The sequence below is a fragment of the Chaetodon auriga genome, chromosome 5, assembly GCF_051107435.1.
Source record: "Chaetodon auriga isolate fChaAug3 chromosome 5, fChaAug3.hap1, whole genome shotgun sequence".
NCBI lineage: Eukaryota > Metazoa > Chordata > Actinopteri > Chaetodontiformes > Chaetodontidae > Chaetodon > Chaetodon auriga.
In genome coordinates, this window is record NC_135078.1 from 15,219,550 (window position 1) to 15,240,878 (window position 21,329).

Consider the following 21,329-nt stretch of genomic DNA (forward strand, 5'->3'; position numbering starts at 1 on the left):
AGATATAAAGTTAATCGCACCGGGTGTTGAGACCGACTCTTACCTCGTCCTCCGCCAGGGGCAGAGCCACCGCCACACTGTTCTCCACACGGCCCCCCGCAGCGCCGGGCTGCCCCACACGTACAGAGCCGGAGTGACCAGCGCGTTCAGGCGTGCCATGATGGCAAACAGGTTAGTGGCTTCATTCCTAAACCTCAGACCTTTCCTCGTCAACTGTCTGACAATGATATTGACAAAGGATGGACACCACAGAGCCAAGAAGCAAATAACCACAAACACAATGATGCGCAGTGACTCCTTTTTGTTGTCCCTCTCAGCACTGGGTGCCTCTCTCACCAGATGATTCCTGGCTATGATGTATAATTTAACTGTCATCAACACTTTAATGACCACTATAATCTGCAGGATCATCACACCAAACGCGTTTATCTGCGCCGCCTTTGAAATGGGCACCATGTTCTGCACCGTGAGGATAGTGTATGTGTAAATCCAGCAGAACGCGCAAATCCCAACAACCAAAGATCTCGTTATGAAGCGATTGTAAAAGAAAGGATGGCACACGGCGAAGTAGCGGTCAAACTGAGCGAAGAGGAAAGTCAACACATTGACTCCTAGAAATGAGGGCAGAATGTAATACGTCCCATTCCTCGAGGGGTAACCCTCTTGGACGTCGAAGAGGCCGAGGTAGTAGACCGAGAAGCCGGTCAGGGTGTCGCTGATGCTTGTGTTCAGCATGAATATGAAACGGTTCTGGCCTCGCAGGGACCGGGTGAAGGATATCCCGATGACCACCGAGCCGGCGACGAGCACGGCGCTTGTGGCGAACAGGATGTGGAAAATGAAGATGAGGAAGTCTCCCGGAGTGTCGAAATCCACCGACAGAGGGACGGTGGCGTTGAGGAGCATCCTGGCACTCCGGCCACAACACGAGCGTTCGTTATATTTATGGGGGAATGCTGCTGCTTGTCAGGATTGAGGCAGACCTCTTGATCTCCAGAGGGCAGAGACTTTAGCATAAACAAGTGTCAAGTTGACAAGCAGAATTTATGCATGCCAAGCGCGTGGAAAGAACAAATGAGGCCTGATCACAAGAGGCCCAGGGGGTGTTCGGTAATGGTGATCATGAGCCAGTTTGTGCGTCCTGAGCTTTCCGTAACACTTTGTTAGTGGTTTGGTGTGGCACGTGTCCGGAAATGTTTTCGGTCTAAAGTCTGAGGCCTGCATGAATCAGGCTGACCTCCACACTGAATTAGCCTCTAAATCAACAATGGTTATCTTCAAGAAAAACTTAACGTGTTTCACTTCAACCGGCTGCAAGCAAGACGTCTGTGTCCTGATTCCTTTTAGGCCACCTTTTGTGAGACTCATTTGTAATGGAGGATGATTCTGTTCAATCTATTTTTTTCAGTTATTAAATAATAGTAGCCATGCCTTCATAGGCATGACGTGCTCGTTTCAATCATAAATACGAACAAACATGTAGCTTGTATTATAATAACATAAACACGTGGCATAACCTCTATATTTTCCTTTAATCCAATTACATTTTGCAAAAAGATTTGCGAAAGTTTCCAAAAATATATTCATATATATACACACTGATCACTTGAAAACCTCCTCGTGAAATTATCATTGAACTGTACAATGTTTGCCAGTTTATTACGTTAAGATATACTCAGTATGTCTTTCCAATACCTGACTAAAGTCAATGTGTTTTTCAGCCACTAGAGGGAGCAGTAAGCCATTCTTTTTCACTATGTGACCGATGGACTTCCCTGCTGTCAGTAATCACAAATCCTCCTACAAGTAGGTTAAATTCTTGCCCCTTACATGCGATCATGGCTTTTAACACGTTTTTAATTTGGAATCCCAGCTCAGTTTGTATTTAATACATGCAGCACAGAAAATCCTAATGAATGAAAGTTTGATCCTTATTTTAATTGGCCCTCACAGTGCATCATGATAGAGGAAGGCTTTGTGTTCAAGCACTATCATTTATAAACATACACTTGGAATAAGAAGCAGTACAGTTCAAATGGCTGATAATAAAGCAGCGATCAAGATGTGTTTATCTTGAACACACACACATTTGACGAGAGAGAGAGAGAGAGAGAGAGAGAGAGAGAGAGAGAGAGAGAGAGAGAGAGAGAGAGTCAGTTTAGTGACTCTTGTGTTCTTCAACTCACAATTATATATAAAAAGTGCTGAAATCAGGACTTCAAGCTGTGATGTTGTGATGTTGGTAAACCTATCCATGCACTGAGATAATGATAAATATGAATTCAGTCAGACTGTACAATAATATTAAGGCTCATTAATGCAGTTATCTGAATAAGTCGTTGGCTGTTTTGTCATTAGCTTGTTGACTTGTCGTCCAGGGGAATTAAAGTCATAGGGGTCGACGTCTTCCTGTAAGCTTGACTGTGCTTCTTCCATAAATCAGAGCAGAGGTACAGCCCTCAGCCGCTCTGCTGCCAGTCCTCGCTGTGCAATGAACTGAACCCTGTTGCACACGCGTTTTCTCCGCATCGATGAGTAACAGCAGCCAGCGTTTGTCTCTTGTGCTGCCCCCCACCAGCTTTGGCAATGTGTTGATGACTCTTTTCAGCATTTTCCTGGCTGCAGCCATCATTTTTCTAAACGCGTCCGTGTTCCTCTCCATACTGCTGAACAAGGCGCTGCGCAGCGAGAACCGCTTCATGTACATGCTGAGCACCTGCTTCAGTGACATCTGTACCGGCGTCTCATATTATTATGTCGGCGTGCTCGATGTGAGGGAGAGCTTCGACTCCCCCACGAGAACTTTTTACATCGCACCCACATTTCTCGGGCTGTCTTACATGGCCATCCTGGCCGCGCAGGCGGACAGGTACCATGCGGTGGTGTCCCCTTTCAAATACTCGACCCGAATGACCCGAAACAGGACCGTGTTGGTCATCTTTGCCTACTGGCTGTACGCTTTCTTGATCGTGGCTGTGAACAACCTGGTCACAGTCGGGGTAGCCAAAAAGGTCACGAGCATTGGGACGTTTGTGGGGAACATATTCACAGTGATTATAATGATAGGGCTGAATATTAGACTGTTCATCATAGCCAAGTACCAGCTGGACAGGGAGCCACCCTCTGAGGCGAGAGAGAACAAGCGCTCCTCAGTTAATCTCATACTGGTGGTGGCTGTGTTTTTCTTAGGGACGTGGCTCCCCATATTCTGTCACGTTATAGCCTGCAATTTCTTTGGTTCGACCTGTTATACCTTTAAGAATGAGGGCACCGACCCCCTCCGCATTTTGCCCCGAGTTAATGCCTCCCTGACACCCATCCTGTACATCAGAGGATGCGCTGCGCTCAGAGCCACGCTGTTCACCAAAGTGTGGAGAGGCTGCTGGACGAGGTGAGAGGGTGACGGTGCACGTTGTTAACTCATCAGTGTTATCCAAAGATGCCTTTCATGATTGTTAAATCCTGATTCCAGAGGTTTCGATTATCTGAGCATAGAATGTCTTTATACAGAAAGCTGATTTATATTTTGATTTATTTGTTTGTTTGAAGCCAGGACAGTACTTATAGGCCCCAAACATCACGTATTTATGACAATATTCTGAATGCCCCTCCTTAATTAAACGAATATTTTATGGCTTTGCATGTTTTATACTTTCATTTTTCAATAATTTTATGTTTTAGTTGTTCTGTTTTGTTGCATCGTGCTTGAAACCATTTCTCTAATGTGCTTAGTTGATCTGGCAATAAGTACATGAATCTTGAAATTGATTCCAGTGTTTTTGGCTTCTCTTCATAAGGCGGCAGCCTCGACGACTTGGCCCAATGGACACCCTGTCCCCGCGTCGTAATTTAAAAGCTGGATGGATTTCCAAGTGATCATTGTTTCAAGCCCACGCCATTATAACCAAACTAATCCAAGACTGACGAGGACTTTGTAATATGCATGCACGTCAGCTGTCAAACGCTGAGGACGAGTTCAGGCTTGGGTTTCTTGGAATACGTTGAATATGTTTCATCATGTACTCAGTTCATCTAACGACTCTTTTTTACACCTTATTACTTCCACTGTTGATCTCATCGCTATGAGAGAATGTGTTTGTCAGGTCTTTGTTAAATGTGTGGTCTAAATGTCTTGCCATAGGAAATGTTTTCCCACAAAGAACAAATGGAAATTACAAATGAATACTGGAATAAGTTATTTGTGTGTGTGTGTGTGTGTGTGTGTGTGTGTGTGTGTGTTTGATGTTATTTCCTTGCGGTTTATCACATGCCTTCCTGGTATCCATTGTTGTTTTTCGTGCATTATCCTCTGCTCGGCCGAGCTAATAATACAGAAACACGTGCAGTGCGTCTGAGCACCTTGATTATGCAACGCGGCGTGGCCAGCTTCCCCGCAGAGGATGCAGTTTCCGCGGCAACCACAGAGTGTCAGAAGAGCACTTCAACACAACACCGTCACTTCGACATCTATGAAATGTGAACCATAAGTATAAAGCATGGCAGATTAAACTGATACAGTGTCCGGATCCATGTGTCTCTGCAGCAGCTTTCAGGCGATGGGCATGTATATTCATCATCATCATCATCATCAAAGTAATTACGTTGATAGAGATCCTATAAATGGAATGTAGGTGAGACCCATCAGTAGGTTGTATCCTGTTTCTATTGGCTGAGGGCTGGTCAGGGTCCTCTGTGCGAGAAGGAGGAGCCAACAGACCGCCACACTTCCGTGCATCTGGTGCCCAATTTCTGAACGACAACCATCTCTCTCTTTTCCATTCTGCTGGTATCTCTAAATAATATGGCCACCAATTATCTGTATCTCCGTTGTGGCTTTGAATGTAAATTTGAAGTCTCACATTGCAGTTATCTTTTAAAGTCCAGCTAACAGCTGATTTCAGATTAAACTGGGCGGATGCAGTTTTCTGTGGTGACTGCAATAAGCACTTTAAATACATTGCATTTTGAGTCTGCATGGTCTACAACTGAAGACCCCTGAGCTTGCAGTGTAACATAACGTACACTGCAAAAAGTGTCAAGTTACTTACTCTGCACCAGTGCAACAATCTTTTTAAAATGTAAACCTGGTGATGTCGTACAATCATAACTTTATTTCCTTGCGATACTAATATTAATAAAACAGCTTCCATCATGAAACTTAAAATCCCTTGTCATTAACTTTCCAGCTTTATTTCAAAACATGCCCTTCTGGCACTTGTTTTTAATTGCATTAAGCTGAAACTGCACCCGAAACCTACGAGTTTCTTTCGCCCACACCCTCAGACAAACGATTTGAATTTGTTTGAGTCAGGCCTGAACATTACCCAAAACAACTTGTCAAGTCAGTCATTTTTTGCAGCGTAGACCTGCATTCAGCAGTATAGGACCATGGCTGAGTCGTGCTGCTGAGAGAACAAGGCCTAAACCACAGAGTGAACGCGGCATATCCCTCCCTCTGTCTTTCTCTCTCTCCCTGCCATCTCGCAGGTAAAGTTGCCAGGGGTCCGGGGCTGAGAAAGTGGCCAAACCCTCCCACAGTGGGATGTTTTCTCTGCTGCACTCTGGGCTGGTTCCTATTCAAATGTGGGTCAGGGGTGAGGAAGCCTAACGTCATAAGCTTGCAACATGGCGTCCCGAAGGCTGTGAGATGAGCAAGAGGATGGTAAAGAACGCTTGAGAACGATCCTACCGATGTAAGAAGGTATTTAAAAGAAATTCTTTCTCTCCGAGGTGGATTGTAAATGCGTAACGGGGCCGCTTTCGTGCCTGCTTAGATCGGATCGTTTTTCTCGCAGCTGCTGCAAGGATCGCAAGGGTTTTCGGCGTTACGGTGGTGTTTTTTTCCACGGCGTGCCAACAAAAAGGGGCTCCGCTGGTGCCTATTCTGGCTCTACCAGCCTGCCTGGCAAGCCGAGAGATCCCACTTTATTTGTACGAGCTTATCGCGGCTTCTGCTCGAAACCGCAAGAGAAATTGTTTGCAAATGATGTGGCGTTTATTTTTGGCTTCGTGGGCTTATACGAGATGCCCCACAGGACGTGTGTGTACCAAAGAATTACCAGGCTGGCAAAGCACGTTAGGCGACAGAAAGGATCCACAAACGGCTCGTCGCAGCGCTTCATCCAAATGCTGAAACGTTTCCACACTTTGCATGCATTTCTCTCTTTTATCGCCCAATATGTTGAATGAATTGTTTACCAGAATGGAGTCATGAGCTGAAGCTTTCATTTACATCTATCGCGCTGTAGTAATCACAACAGTGACTTTTTTCTCTTCCAAATGGCAGTAAATTGCACTTAATGTGATAAATGCAACAGGGCTGATTCAGTGGCTTTTACGCACGGTGTTTTGCGCAATCATCCTGATAATCAGAGATGATACAGTCATACCTACAGTGGAGTGTAACCTGCATTGTTTATATGTAGGTTAAGCCACATTGGTCTTAGGTAGGGCTAATTAAAAATGATTTAACAGGATTGACTCACAAATACACCCGGTGTGATGTAGGCGCGGCTATTTTTTGCTTGAAAACAGTGTCTTGCAAACGTGAATTGTATCGATGCAGGGGTTGTATATGTCTTTATAGCCTGTAGGTGGGCTAATGGACTACATCGACCATCTTTGTGATCGGCTACAGTGTGGATGTAACATTACACTGTGACCCAAAACTACGGTGCTTTAGAGACAGTGTTGCATGATATGGATTTCCGGGTGTAAGTCATCGTTGTGATAAACCCAATAAATAAACAAATAAATAAAAGTGCTGATGAAAATGTAGTTATTAAACTCTTCATTCATGCCAACCACAGATGTCTTAGTAACTAATAAAACAATGTATGTGTTGAGGTGTGAAGGCAGCTTGGCTTCTCAGGTGATTAAGTGTTGTTAAAGTACCAAGGGGCATGGAGATAATAGGGCACAGGAATGTCAGAAATGTGAGTTCTCTTGACTGGCTGCTGCTTTTCTTGTATAACCTAATGTTTAGCTCTGAAAAATATTTCCACTGCAGGTCTGTTTTACATTGTGTAGTTTCAGCTTTAAAAAAAAAATGACAGTACACAAAGTGTACTTCTGTTGTGTTTTAGGGTTAACTGCTGTACCTGTTACGCATGCTGACAGTGAATGTGACAGTATGATAATGGTAAAAGTAGCCAGTTTTTGTATTAAAGGTGCCACTCCACTAACAGTATGCTCTGTCCATAACATGTAGCTTTGCAGTTTTTGGTACTGTTCTCGTCTTGCGTGGCATATGGTTTTGCATATTCTTGTGTGTGTCTTTATTCTTTAGATTAAATACATTCGGAGCAGTTATTGGCGTAAACTCATTTGAGGTAGGCAAAGATGCAAAGTGTCACTGTTTTCTAAACGTGAGACATTTCCAGACTCTTGTTTTGGGACAGTTTTAGTCTCAACATTTGAGCAATATGAAGGTAAATCTGTCTGTTTTCCCTACCTCTTATCCAGTAGCCTATAATATGAGGATAGGACTGTATTTTGGCTGGTTACACCCTCACAGAAGTGCAGTACAGTGTGCAGCTGATCTGCCTGCCAGCTTAAAAGTTGCCTGAACAATTAGCTGAATTGTGCTTTTCAGCAATACAGTCAAAACACTTTCTACACATAATCGAACAGGACGAGGCTTGTAAAGCTGGAATAAGACTCCTGGCTAGACTGACAGCAATAATTTGAAGACTGGCGGTGTTTAGTTCTGTAACCTCATTATTTTCTAGATGGTCTCTCATATACAAGTTTGCAGAGATTCTGAACTGCTGAGTGAGGATATCATGTTTTATTGTAATTGACCTCTCCTCTTTTAAACAGTACATTAAATGTTACTCTGAAAGTGTTTCATTTAGGCTCTGTGGCAGATGTGTAACAAACTGGTATCTCTAGCAAAACACCTAACAGTTGTACTCTTTTACTTTTAGTCTATTGCCAAACCTAACCATCTGTATATTGTAGCTGTTGTCAAAAATACATTACATGTAGGTGCATGTAGTAAGTGTGAAACAAGTTAATTCAGTCCATTAGAATAGTCAACTGATCAGTGTGACTAGTTTCATTGATTATTATGGACTGCAAAGTGGGGCCTGGAGGGTAATTTGAGGCCCATGTGTGCGCCTCATGATCCTCATGATCGGCCGGTTGGTCTTGCCTCACCCTCCTTGTCCCTTCCCCTTCTCAACACACGCACAGTATCCTGTGTACACGGTGATCATGGCTTACAGCTGCGTGTGTGGGCAGCACAACGCAGTAAGGCTACTTAGGCTATATGTTCTGCTGACATGTTAGACGAGGACTTATAGATTGTGCTTGGCTGTCGTATCTATATGGATCTGTCTCTTGTGTTCTGTGCTGACTGTTTGAGGGCAGTTTGGTTCGCTGAGTGGCTAGCACCTCAGGGCAGGGTTGTTGTTGTTCTCTAAGAAGAAGAAACAGTCTGTGGAATGTAGTGCTGATAGCCAGAAGGTTATGCAGTGTTTAAAGGCTGGAGGAGGAGGAGGAGGAGAAAGGAGGGGGGGGGGGGGGGTAAAACCTTGGACCATACAGAATCTCTCCTTACCCAACATGCCCTCTGTCCTTAGCCAAAGCATTAGGCTCCAGGTCATGTGGATCTGCCAGTAGGGAAGAGGTTGGGGGTTTATCTCATCAACAAAGTTCATTCTCTCAAGACAGAGGTCACTTTATCATACCAATCATTATATGTTCACTTGTTAGCGATGTGGGTGATTGCTTCACTTTTTGTAAGGGTGCATATCCAGATGTAGCATGTGCCAGTGGTTAGCCATCATTGCCGGTAGCCTCGATTGAAGTGTCCGTGTTCATTTTGTTCTTAAATTTCTCCAGGGGGCACTTTGGATGCAGCAACTGAGGCACAACACACCACACACGATGGAGGACATTGATGCACTCATATATAAACCCATGGCACAGAGACAGTAGTTGTAACTCTTTGCTGTCTTTTGAAAGAGCCTGAACATTTTTATTTTAGATTTGCTTAAATATTTGCATTTGTTAATCTCAGTCTGGCATTTTTTTTTTAATTTCTTTTTTATTAACAAATAACACACATTCGGTCATTAAACTAAATAGCAAAAATGTCATCTGTATGTATTTCAAAGCATGCTTTTTTTGCCAAAAATGCAGGAAGGCAAAGTAAGATATATTTTTTAAGACATATGAAAGGATTTGGCTCTAATGAACTGATTCAACACTAAATTTGAGATGCAATAAAATTCTGTCAAACCCAAAGCTGTCAGATAAGTCACATATAGTGTGCAGTGAATTCAGTCTGCACCCATTACTTAAGTGCTTCCAAGTTCTTGAAAGTGAAAGTTACACACTATATTTGGTTAAAGGTTTAAAGTTAATTCATTTAAGTTACTTTTTCTCATCAGTCTCCACACATGAAACCCTAATGACTCGCTTCTAGACATTTCTGCAAATTTAGACAACAATCAAAAAGGTGAACTCTCCATAAGACACTCTAAATCCAACAAAATCAAACCAGAGAAGCAGAGAATGAATATTTTATGAGAGCGTTGTGCCTTTAGGGTACTGAACTTTTGTCTTTGTACACATGACTGCTGACCTCTGCAGATACACTCATACCTGTAGCCATCCTTAAAACTACCACTCTGCCCTGCTCTGCCACCGTGTTTTATTGTAGAATTTTAGTTATGATGTTGAATTGTCCCATGTTGATGAAGTTGAGTTGATTTTTTTAAATGGGAGATTTCAACAGCCTTTAATCTAAAAAGGAAGGCATTGAGTGTCCTGCACTGTCGTGACAATAACGGTGAAGGAGGGATGTTGACAAAGTTTGAAGCGTGTGCGCTGTTTTTGCACACATGAGAGAGTGCACTTGTATACCTGTTACTCCCTTACAGACTTGACTGTGGCTTCAGTGTCTAGTTTTACCTGTGGATGACAAGCACACCACAGAACAAATTCATTGGTGACCTGCTAAGTTCAAAACACTCCCGTTGCAGCTTTATCATATGATGGGAAAAATCTTTCTTCTTGTTTTCACTGGTCTTAACGCCCTGCTGTCACCTGGACAGCTGTTATTTGTTTAGAAAATTCTATGAATCCTCCCACAAATAGATGGGTTTGATTACAGGTTGAGTTGTGCACATGCAGGGGGATTTGTGCGTGTGTGTGAGACAGAGAATCTTGCCTTTTCTTTCCTTGCCGCACAGCACTGGCACAGGGGTACACAGCAACCATTGCCTCCTCCTGTGATGAAACGGACAGGGCTCTTTTCATTCCGCTGCACCCTGGGCAGGACTTGTTTGTCTGCAACATGGCTGAACTGCCCGAGAGAAAATCAGTCTTAATTGGAAAGGTTTCTGCCAAGACTGCGGTAGGGACACTGTAATTCATGTACTTCCCCCTTCAGCCATGTAGCTCAAGGGTCATGCACCTGTTCTCTAGCATTTGTATCCAACAATTCTGCAGAAATTCATGTCTCTTAGACTTGACAAATCAGCCTTTACCTCCTGTCTTAATGTTTTTGAGCTTTTGTACCGCAGGGCGTCCCCCCCTGCAGCTTTTCTGAAGAGATTATAACTAGAATTGGATCAGTGTCCAGAATTCCTGCATATGCTCTGCATCAGAGCTATTCAACCATTTGCCATGGAGACACGAGTTCAGGCACGTTTTTTATTTCCAAGCAAAGATTTCACTTATTATTTCAGCCTCTGAAGGGACAACCACTGCACATTCTGCTCTCCGTGGCACCACAGTTCTGCAATAAATACAGCACTGCACCTAGTTTAAAATGTTCAATATGTCTTGTTTAGAATATCAGTGTAAAATATTTGATTGCACTTAGTTTTGGATTAAACTTATTTTTCTATTATTGCTCTTAAGGGCACATCAGGTCATGCTCAGTGCATTTGCATACATACATATAATTTAGTACTGTTGACTTTCCTCAATCCCTTATCCCATTTAATGAAAACCAGTTTCTTGTTTTACATAATGTTTTATGAATCAGGTGACTGCAGAAAGTCAACAGTACCTTGGTATGTCGTGAATGAATGCACTAAGTTTTAGATTAAGTTTTTTTATTATCTTTTTTTTTTGTTCGATCTTCTCTCTTAAGGAGACGCTGCTCGCTCACTACATTTACATACACTTAGCTGAGCTAGGTTGTGTTCTGCAGCAAAATGATTTATTAAACATTATGCAAATAAGAGACCAGGTTTCATGAAATGAGGTAGGGGATCAAGAAAAACTTGGTTAACACTGCTAGATTTCAACTGGAGAAACCTGATTTCTTTGCCTTGTGTACAGTTAACTGGATTTCTAAAGGGGTTTCGGCTTGTGTGCATGGTCATGACAAAGACTTCAGACAGGCAAAGCAGGGACAGCAGTGTGGCAGAATGAAAGAAAGCATCACTGCTTTCAGATTAAAACTGAAATAATTGAGCTGCTTTGAACTGTTGAACTGTTGACTATTTGAAAAACATGCACTGCACAAACTAAAGGAAAAGATCCTCCATCACTAATGTACAAGAAATGTAATAGAGTGGAAATTATACCTTGACCACCTGCATTTAGGTGCAGGTTTTACAGTCACCCCATTTCTGCTGTGCGTAACACACTGACCAATTTCCTGTCATAACCTGAGTTGCGCCAGTAACGTATTTTTTTGTGTGAGCATATAAAGCGCACTACCTGTGGACTTAAGTTTCTAAACTGAACTCGATAGGTTTATGGCGTTTCCTCTGATGCGGCAGGTAGTACCCAGGTGAAAAGGAACATGTAGAATGGGTAGCCGAAAAGCACAGCTGTTCCGTTTAATCTCCTCTTTGCTTTGTGAGCCGTCCTTTCACTCACGAGAGACCTGAAACTCAGATAATTGCAGTACCCATGAGTCCTGCATGGATCATCCTTACCCACGCAGCAGCGTCAGCCATGTTGAAATGGCTCAGAGGTGGTTGCTCGGTGTTTGTATTTCAAACTGGCTTTGTACCATCCCCCTAACCCCTCCCCCACTCCCTCTGCCCACCAGCAATACTCTGGGTGTGTGTGTGTGTGTATTTAAGTGTGTGCTGTGTGCATGTGTTTAAGTGCACTGTCTCTGTGAGTGCACGCACGCAGGGAGGCCTTTTGCCCGTGTGTATGATTGGCTCTCTGTCTGCTTCAGTCTTTCCTCTCACATTTGTCTCTTCTGCCCACCTTCCCCGGCACAATGTGACCATCTCCACAGTTGAACAAAGTCACGACTGTGTATTGTTTAAAAGAATTGCTGTGAAAGATAACCCTGCAATAAAGCCTCGGTTAAATATGTTTTTAAAATCCAGCTCGGTCTTGTTTTCTATTGGTTGTTAGCAGATGACCTTTCACAGTAGTAGGGTGTGTTTTGCTATTGCGCCACAGGACTTTGCCTCACCTCTGCCCTCGCTCCTGGCTCTCTACCCTCAGTTCAGGAGATTAGTGCCACAGCCCACTGCTCGCTCAGTCACCTTCGCTGCATGAACACTGACTCTAAAAGGTTTACCAGCTCACTGTTTAATCCATAGACTCCTTGGAAAAGGGATGCAATGACAGGCAGCAGTAAATTAAGTCAAACCAGATCATCCAGATCTCTGGTGTAACCAGTTTAATTGAGAGCAGACTGACATTAATTCACTGCTGGGGGCACTTTGATGCTCACTAGTTTTCAGTCTCAAATCAACACACGGATATGTTCTCCTGATCATGTCTGTCGAGTCTGTAAACATCCCTGTCTGCTCATGGCCTCATCAGCAGGCTCCTGAAACAAGTCAAGGTTGAGGCTAAGCTGTAGGGTGCTGTGTTTTTAAAATGAGGTTTGCCCCTCTATCATTAAGCCGCAGCCAGTTTTTGAAAAGGTTAACACTGCAGGCAAGGTAAGCTGATCTGTGCCTGTGCTTGAAGGGCAACATCTACCCTGGTCTGCAGTCCAAGCCCAGAGCTGTCTTTGGTTGGTATGTGGTGCCATATTTGGTCAGAGCAAGTATTGTTTCTCATGACCTTCCTGACCAGCTATCTTGCCATCTTTCAACCTCCCTGCCAGCATCTGCAGATAGCTTAGAGACACAGGGATCCAACCCTGCAGAAAATGCTGCTTGCCAATTATGTAACATTATGCATATGAACCAGTCATGCTGCATACTGGAAACATCGTTCAAGTTGTTTTGGTAGGGTCAGCTTTCGAATCGTTCATCCATCCCTGACTTTACACCATAACTGAGAGGCCGTGATGCTGTAACAGAACACGGCCTAGATATGGTTTTGAAAATGTTTCTACAAACTGCAAAGAGCACCATGCACTCACAGAAGGTGCCATGATGGTGCAGGCCTATCTGTCCCCCGTGGTATTAAGCCAGCTTTCCTGGGCAGCACCATTGGAAGGGAGCTGGGCCTACACGTGTCCCACCCTAGCTGCATATAGATCAGCCGTAATCCATTAGCAGCTCCCTGGAATCCAGCCGGCACAGCACAGCACTGGAGGGGCCAGGGGGAGAGGGTAGCTGTGTGGGTGATGGGGGGAGGAGAGAGAGAGAGAGAGAGAGAGAGAGAGAGAGAGAGAGAGAACGAGGGATGAGAGGAGGGGGTGGGGGAGGGCTCTTTCTTTTTTTTTTTTCTCCTGAGCTGTCTTCTCTACTCTGAGCCCAGCCCCCTTTTTATGTCGGTCTGCTGGAAAAGCCTCTTGAATCTCCCCCCTCCATAAAGCCTGCAGAGGTGTGTGTGTGTATGTTAAGAGAGACTTGACTGATATATGGCTTCCTGGCTGGCATCATAGCAGAGGCCCTTCTTTCTCCAGCAGCCCTCTTCTCCATTACTGCCTGCAGGGTTGAGTGCTGTACACCTCTGTAACGCATTCTGCGATTAACTGCAGATCTGGGTTATGTATTCCAGAATAGCTCATTATAATTCACATGGGGGGCAGTGAACTGTTCCTGGGATGTGTCTACATGCCCAGTGAGAGGCTGGTGAGGGTGGGAGGAGAAGAGCAGGGGAAAGACGGGGGAGGGGAAGAAGACCATGAGAAGAAGTGTCAAAGCAGAGGAGGCAAGCCCAGGCCTGGACCTGGGAGTAATGATCACTCCAGCTGATTGTATCAGCTAGCCTGACTGTTCCAACAGAGCTGCTGGCTTTGATGCATGAGCCAGCCATCTCCAGTTTACAGTTTTCACGTTGTTGTTCATGCACGATGCTCTGTGTCGCCCGTTATAGAAATAACTGTGTTGTCAAATTCCCCCCACGTGTTGTCACCTTCTTCAGCAGCAGTTTGTGCATTTTTATGTGTGTTATTTTGTCATCAATGTCTGTGGCATGATTGTAGAGCTTAACTGTAGGTATGTTCAAGGCTGATGCAGCATGTCATTATTGTGCTGCAAATTTCAGATTCCTTTATGATGAATACAGATCCAACACAAGCTGGCTAAAACTTGACTTCTTGAAACTAAATTGATTGGTTAAAGGAAGAGATGAAACTAAATCTGTGGTGATGCTGAAATGCATTATCTGTCTTAAAGCAGTTGATACTTGGTTAGTGAATATATTTTTGTGAATTTCAGCCTTCAGATGAACCCTTATTCCACTGGGGATTTTGATTGAATTCAGTCATGTGTCTTTTGCACTCAGGCTTGGCACTTCTGGTACTGGAGCTCAGTTTAAGAACCACTCCCTTTTCCCCTCCCGCATATTATGAAACATGATGTTGAGTAAATCTCTATGTTGGCACTGTGTTGAAATGGCACATTTTCACATGTATTTACGGCTTGAGTTAAGCATTTCTCTGCATTACTGTGTAATCTCCTCTAATACGGTATACCCTGCCCTGATCAGGGGCATTAAAGATGTGTGTCTATTTTCCCAGCATGTGCAGGGCTTTCATGCTAAACATGAGCAAAGGACAGACCCTTCTGCTTCAACTAAAACACGCTACTATTGTTACCATCACACCTTAGCTATGGAGGCTCTTTGCATCTATTGCAATAAATTTCTTAAACAAAATTAGTGTTTTCAGTGTTAGACTCGAAGTAGGGCACTGTGGTGTGTAAAAGGTCATCAGTATGTAGTTTAGCAGTGAATGAGATTCATCTGTCCTAATTCCATAAATGAGGGCCTCTCTGGAGGATCAGGTGTTGCCGTCCTTGTCTCTGAGCCACACCTTCCCCCACCCCTGCCCCCCTTCTGCCCTAGCTCCTGTGTAGTTTTACCTGCTCAGGTGACACCTAATCCCTCCCCCCGGCCCTGCTGTGCCACCGACCCCCACCCCCAGACAATAGGGCAGGGCTGACATTACCATGACCTAATGGAGACTAGAGTGAGCCGAGTTTCCAAAGAGGGCACCCCACCGAAACTAGAGTTACTCCGCATAGATAGGGAAGAGAAGCTGAGGGGAGGCACCTTAGAAAAGTCGTTACTTTACCCTTTTTTCTCCTCCACCCCTTTGGCTTTTGTGCCAGAACAGTGTCAATGTATACAATCAGAACTTGATCCATATAGAATAGCAATTTGTTTAAAAAGGAAGATGAGAGGGAAGGAAGGGTTCCAGTTTCTAAGCTGCCATGTGATTATGTGGCACGGTGTGCTAACATTTGCTAATGTCCCCGTGAGAGCTAAAAGCTTAGTGTGTGCTCACAGTGGGAGTCATGACACACAGTTCAATTGTTAGATGTCTCAGACATGTGACTGTCAGTTTTTTAAACCTGTATTAAAATTTTAATCCTACTTAAGACTGCAGTAGTCTGGAAATTAAGTCAAATTTGCACAAAAACAGAACTGCTTTTGCGTAGCACAAGCTCAGTTTTGCCAACAGGCCTGTGGATGCTGCAATTATCCATCAGATACTGCTCAGTTCACCATTTTTTTTAGTTTTTCTTGTACACTGCAAATGTTTATCACAAGTTTGTCCTTTCTGTTGAAGGCCACTACACTTCTTTCATGTAGTACAGACAATATTGAACAACCTGTCCTATGTGTTAGTCTTGTGCTTCTTCATGCCTACATTGTAAAACTAACCACCTTTTCTTTTTTCTTTCAGCTTCAGGTGGTGCTCGTGTAGGAAGAGAGAGAGAGAGAGAGAGAGCAAGAGAGAGACAGAGAGAGAGCGAGCGAGCGAGCGAGAGCGAGACAAGGAAAGAAAGAAGGTGGAAATGGAACTGCCAAATCATGCCAAACAACTGCTGCTGCAACTCAACCAGCAGAGAGCCAAGGGCTTCCTCTGTGATGTTATCATTGTGGTGGAGAATGCGCTCTTCCGTGCCCACAAGAACATCCTGGCAGCAAGCAGCATCTACTTCAAATCTTTGGTCCTCCATGATAACCTCATTAACCTCGACACAGAGATGGTTAACCCCTCTGTGTTCAGACAAGTTCTGGACTTCATCTACACTGGGAAGCTCCTGTCCTCGTCAGACCAGAGCAGTGAGCAGAATTTCAGTGCCCTCTTAACCGCAGCCAGCTACCTCCAGCTCCATGACCTCGCTGCTCTGTGCAGAAAGAAGCTCAAGCGCAGTGGTGGGAAACCCCTGCCAGGTAAACCCTCCACTCCAGGACCCCATAGCCGCTTACGCCTCAACAACCAGCGCCTTTCCTCTTCAACCCCTGCTGGCCCCAACAACCACTATCCTCCGACCCCTTCCGACGCCGACCAGCCACAGCCAGATGAAGGCCTTCGGGACAAGCTCTCAGACGACGAAATGTTTGTCGGCAGCTCTGGGAGGAATGTGAATGGGGGGAATGGCAGCAGTAATGGTAACCTTAGCAGTGGAGGAAGTGCTGGGGAGCCAGACCTTGGACTAGACCTGTCCAAGAAGAGCCCTCCTTCTGCAGGCACAGCCACTGATGCCCTCAGCCCACACAGCAACTCCCAAGAATCCCCTCAATCTGCCTCAGTATCCACAACCAACAGTGCCTCACTGGATGACTCCTCTACCACCCTACCAGGTGTAGACACCTGTGGCTCAGAGACCATGGAGCTCAACTCCTCCTCTAAAGCCTCAGAGGAAACCCAAAACCAGCCTGATGGCCCCCCACCTCAAAAGAAATCCCGACAGGGTTCTCGCAAGAATGAATGGCCTAAGAGAGAGGCGTCAGGGTTGAAGTCTGAAGATCATGACAGGCCCCTGGTTAATGGGGTGATTGTGGGTCCTAAAGATGGCCGCTCCTCTGGCGTTGGAGGGGGCAGTGGTAGCAGCTTCACCTCTGACCAATCCTTCCAGTGTAAAGATGAGGAAGAAGGAGGAGAGAATGGCCAGGACCACAGTGATGAGAGCGGGCAAAGTGACGGAGAGAGCGCAGGAGGTGGAGGAGGAACTGGAGGGGGACCCAGCGCCAACTACGTGTACCGGCAGGAGGGTTTTGAGCCAGCATTCGGAGACAACCTCTATGTGTGCATTCCCTGTGGTAAGGGCTTCCCCAGTTCTGAGCAGCTCAATGCTCACGTGGAGACACACACTGAGGATGAGCTCTACATCAAAGAGGAGGGAGGGACCTTTGTGAAAGAGGAAGACGAGGAGGAGGCAGAGGACCTCTCTGCCCCTGTGGGTCCCTCCACCTTTGGCTCTGAAACGCGTCCGTTCAAGTGTACAGTCTGCAGTAAGAGCTACAAAGACCCAGCGACACTGAGACAACATGAAAAGAGCCATTGGCTGACAAGGCCTTTCCCCTGCAACATCTGTGGCAAAATGTTCACCCAGAGGGGCACCATGACTCGCCACATGCGTAGCCACCTTGGTCTCAAGCCATTTGCATGTGAAGAGTGTGGCATGCGCTTCACACGCCAGTACCGTCTGACAGAGCACATGCGTGTCCACTCTGGGGAGAAGCCGTATGAATGCCAGCTATGCGGGGGGAAGTTTACCCAGCAGCGCAACCTCATCAGTCACCTGAGAATGCACACCTCACCCTCTTAGAAATGCATCAAGCCAAAGAACTCTGGGAATAGAAAAAAAAAAAACATTTCCCTACCTTTTTTCCATCTCAACAGCAAAGAAACGCACATGTACACATTCACCTGCAGACACACACAGTTGAACATATTAATTCCGGTTTACGACGCCCTGGCTAAGTGAGTGATGTAGCTGTTAGCCACAGTGGGCTCTTGGTGATGGTGGGATCTTGTTGATGCAAGGATCATGTCATCATTTATATCAAGCGACGTCTGTTCACCTCTCAGGAGTTCAAGAGGGACAATTGCTCCTGTCTCTCTCCAAAGTCACAAAGCCATGGTGGAGTGGCATGACTTCTGGTCTGCGTTGCAAGTCTGTCAAATGTGAATGTGGGCGCTGATATAATGTCAAGCCCCCTCACCTCATACCCCTCAGCAGCCTTTCTATCTTCTACCTTTGAGCATTGAGTCTGAGTTCTTCAGAGTGTTCCTCAAACTGATTAACTCCAGAGTCCCCTCTGTACTCCAATGCTATTTTGACCAAAAACCCGTGCAAACAATACTGGCAATAATTCAGCAGAAAGATTATTTCTACCCTGACAGCTTTATATCCTTTGTTATGTTGGTGATGGGGATCTGTATGTAAGAAGAGGGGGTAACTGGGTTTGGGACCATCGCCATGCTTTAACTGAAAGTCCTGAAAGAAGGTTTGTGGTGGGATGACATTGGATTAAGTTTTGGTTTTACAGACAAAAAAGTACTCTCTCTCTACAGCTGTTCACAGTAATATAGAGAGGATTTTCATTGTTTTGCCTGCTAGTGCTCCCAGGAATGAGTCCTGGTTGGAAAGATGAACCTCTCGAGGTACTTGTTTTACTTAAAGAACTTGTAATGTTTCAGTGAATGTTTAAACTGGAAGGTCTTGGGATTTTTCTTGTGGAGGGGAGGGATTTGGGGTGGGCTGGGATTAGTTTGATGGGGTGTTTCAGACTGAACATTATGTTCAGTGGGTACTTTTTTTTTTTTTTTTTTGTCTGTATAGCTTTCCTCCCCTCAGAAAAAAGAAAAGTCTATTTATATAGGCTTGTGACCTCGCTACCTCTGATTACTCTTACGAACTCTATGTTGATTAGTTGAAAGTTCCAATGTAATTAATTGTAAAAAGTGTGTAGATTATGGTAACTTTTCACCTAATGCTTTAACCTGCCCATCTCTCAACACAGGTTTTTAATGCTCATAGATTTTACACATTAATATTGTTTTTAGCTGTTGTTTTTAACTTGTCGAATATAGCTTTTTGGGGGCCCTGCTCAGTGTGGCCCCACCTCAAAGTGTACTGTAGCCTCCTTTCTGGAGCAAATAGTTGTTAGTTAGTGTAGATGTATAGTGTTCCAAAGATCTTATGAATGTTGAGGAGAACAGAGCTAACTAACAAACATTGCTAGACAAGTTCATAACCAAAGTTTTTAAAAAGATGTACTTAAGATATATAGCATACTAAATTATTTCACTTTTGATTTCTTTTTGCTGTATAAAACAAATTATGAATTATATTCTAAGTCCAGACAAAGAAATCCACTCTTTTGATGGAGTTTTGGCCAATGACTCTGACACTGAGGAAGGTTCTTGTGGTTTGCAAGGAAAGCTTGTGCTGATTGGTGGGCCGGTATAATGTAAGCTTTACCACCTAACAAAAATGGTAAAGTTTAAAAACGTGTTCCCTGAGCACGTTTCTTTTTTTGTTGTTGTTGTTGTTTTTTTTTGTTTTTTTTTTCATTTTGTTTGTATCCAGAGTCCTTATCACTTTATATTCCCTGACTTTAAAAACAGGACTTGATGACATTGTATGTGTTCTGTTCAGACCAAAAAAAGAAAAAGAAAAAAAAGATAGGAATTATAATCAGAATTTTAATGTGAAGTTCAAGTTGCTTGTTAGTTTTTTGAGCCAGGCTTGTGAAAACTTGTAATAAGAAGGGAGAAGCAGAGATGCACTGGACAGTTGGACAACTCATTGGTCTCCTGCAGCGTCCTTTTCTTTCTGATTGTATTCCATTTTACCACAAAATGATTTTAAATTATTTTAAACCTCTAAAGCTTTACCTCATCATAAGCAACCATAAGTTAGGACTGCTCCCTACGTTGTCTGTGGGTTTCACTGAAACCTGTCCAGTGTATCTACTCTTAACAGTTTCACTGTGGAGCATGAACCTTCACTACAAGTTTTTGGTATAGGCATTCCTCTATTATGTTGGTTTAACTGTCTTCTTGATTTTTTTTTTTTTTTTTTTTTTTTTTAAATTCCTCTTTCGTCCTCATGTTACGGTCTGTGAAATGTTTGTTATAATAGGGATGCAGCTACAGTTACACAGACATCACTACCGTTTTAAGGTACCTGCGTCCTGGACTCCCTGAGTTGTTACTTGGATATGTTGGATGTTGGTGTCTTGCTGTTAAGCAGTTGCTGTTTAGTGATTGCATGGTACATCTATGAATTTTTCACACTCCCCCCCCCATCCACAAACATGCTATTTATCACCTGCTCCATTGTTGCTTGTGACCTCTTCTAGCTTAAGAGGGAGTCCACAATGCATTGCCTTCAAACGTTATTGTACTTGTCAGCACTTACTGCAGTACAGCATAATGTCTGTCATGCAAAAGGTGTTTTTGTACAACAAGATCTCTAGCCATCTCTGCAAAAGACTTTGCAGCTGCATTTGAATGCTTGCTTGTCTGACATAACGAAGAAAAGAAAAAAAATACGAACTCCAAACTGTGACCATACTACTACTATTACTACTAGTACTACTACTATTCAAATACTTCAGGGATTGTTCTGCATCTGTGAATGCAGACTCTCAGCTACATTTGTAAGACATAGTATTGTATCGATTTCTCTGTATTTTAATCATGGGGAAAGAAAAACACTAATTTCATATTTAAGACAAACAGGGGGGTACTTTTTCAACTAACACAAAGAGCCTTGACAAAGGCGAGGCAGCTCAAAACAAGTCGACATTTTAGTTAGTAACACAGTATGTTCAGAAATAGTTGCAAAGTTGTACAAAGAACTAAGAAGAAAAAAAGCTCATACCCAAAATCCACAAACTATTTTTTAAACCAAAGCACATTTGAATGATTATGGAACCATGTGTGGCTCTAAAAAAGAAACATATGTATTTATCTCATTGTTTACATGAACTTTTACAGTTTTACAGACCTCAGTCGAGGCTCGGCCAGCCAGAGATGTGGTTTTGTGTGTATTCCTTTTTTTTTTTTCTTCTTTTTTTTTTTTTTTAAAGGTGCTTTTCCACAGAGGTTGCTGCCAAAACAAAAGCATAGCGTCAAACCTGGGGTGAACTGCTGCATATTCAATTAAGGGGAGGGCTGTGTGGTTCAGGGGCACCCCACCCCCCTCTGCCAGCTGGCTTTGGGGTGACCCTGCGCCCCAATCCCC

The 21,329-nt window shown here is 44.0% G+C and overlaps 1 protein-coding gene across 1 annotated transcript; it reads left to right on the plus strand.

Annotated features, from left to right (window-relative positions):
* Nucleotides 1-5,404: 5,404 nt before the first annotated feature.
* hic2 (hypermethylated in cancer 2) lies at nt 5,405-19,739 on the plus strand. The gene is made up of 2 exons (XM_076731502.1): nt 5,405-5,701; nt 16,028-19,739. The coding sequence occupies exon 2, from the start codon at nt 16,140-16,142 to the stop codon at nt 17,898-17,900; it is 1,761 nt and encodes a 586-aa protein (XP_076587617.1). The 5' UTR covers nt 5,405-5,701; nt 16,028-16,139; the 3' UTR covers nt 17,901-19,739.
* Nucleotides 19,740-21,329: the final 1,590 nt, after the last annotated feature.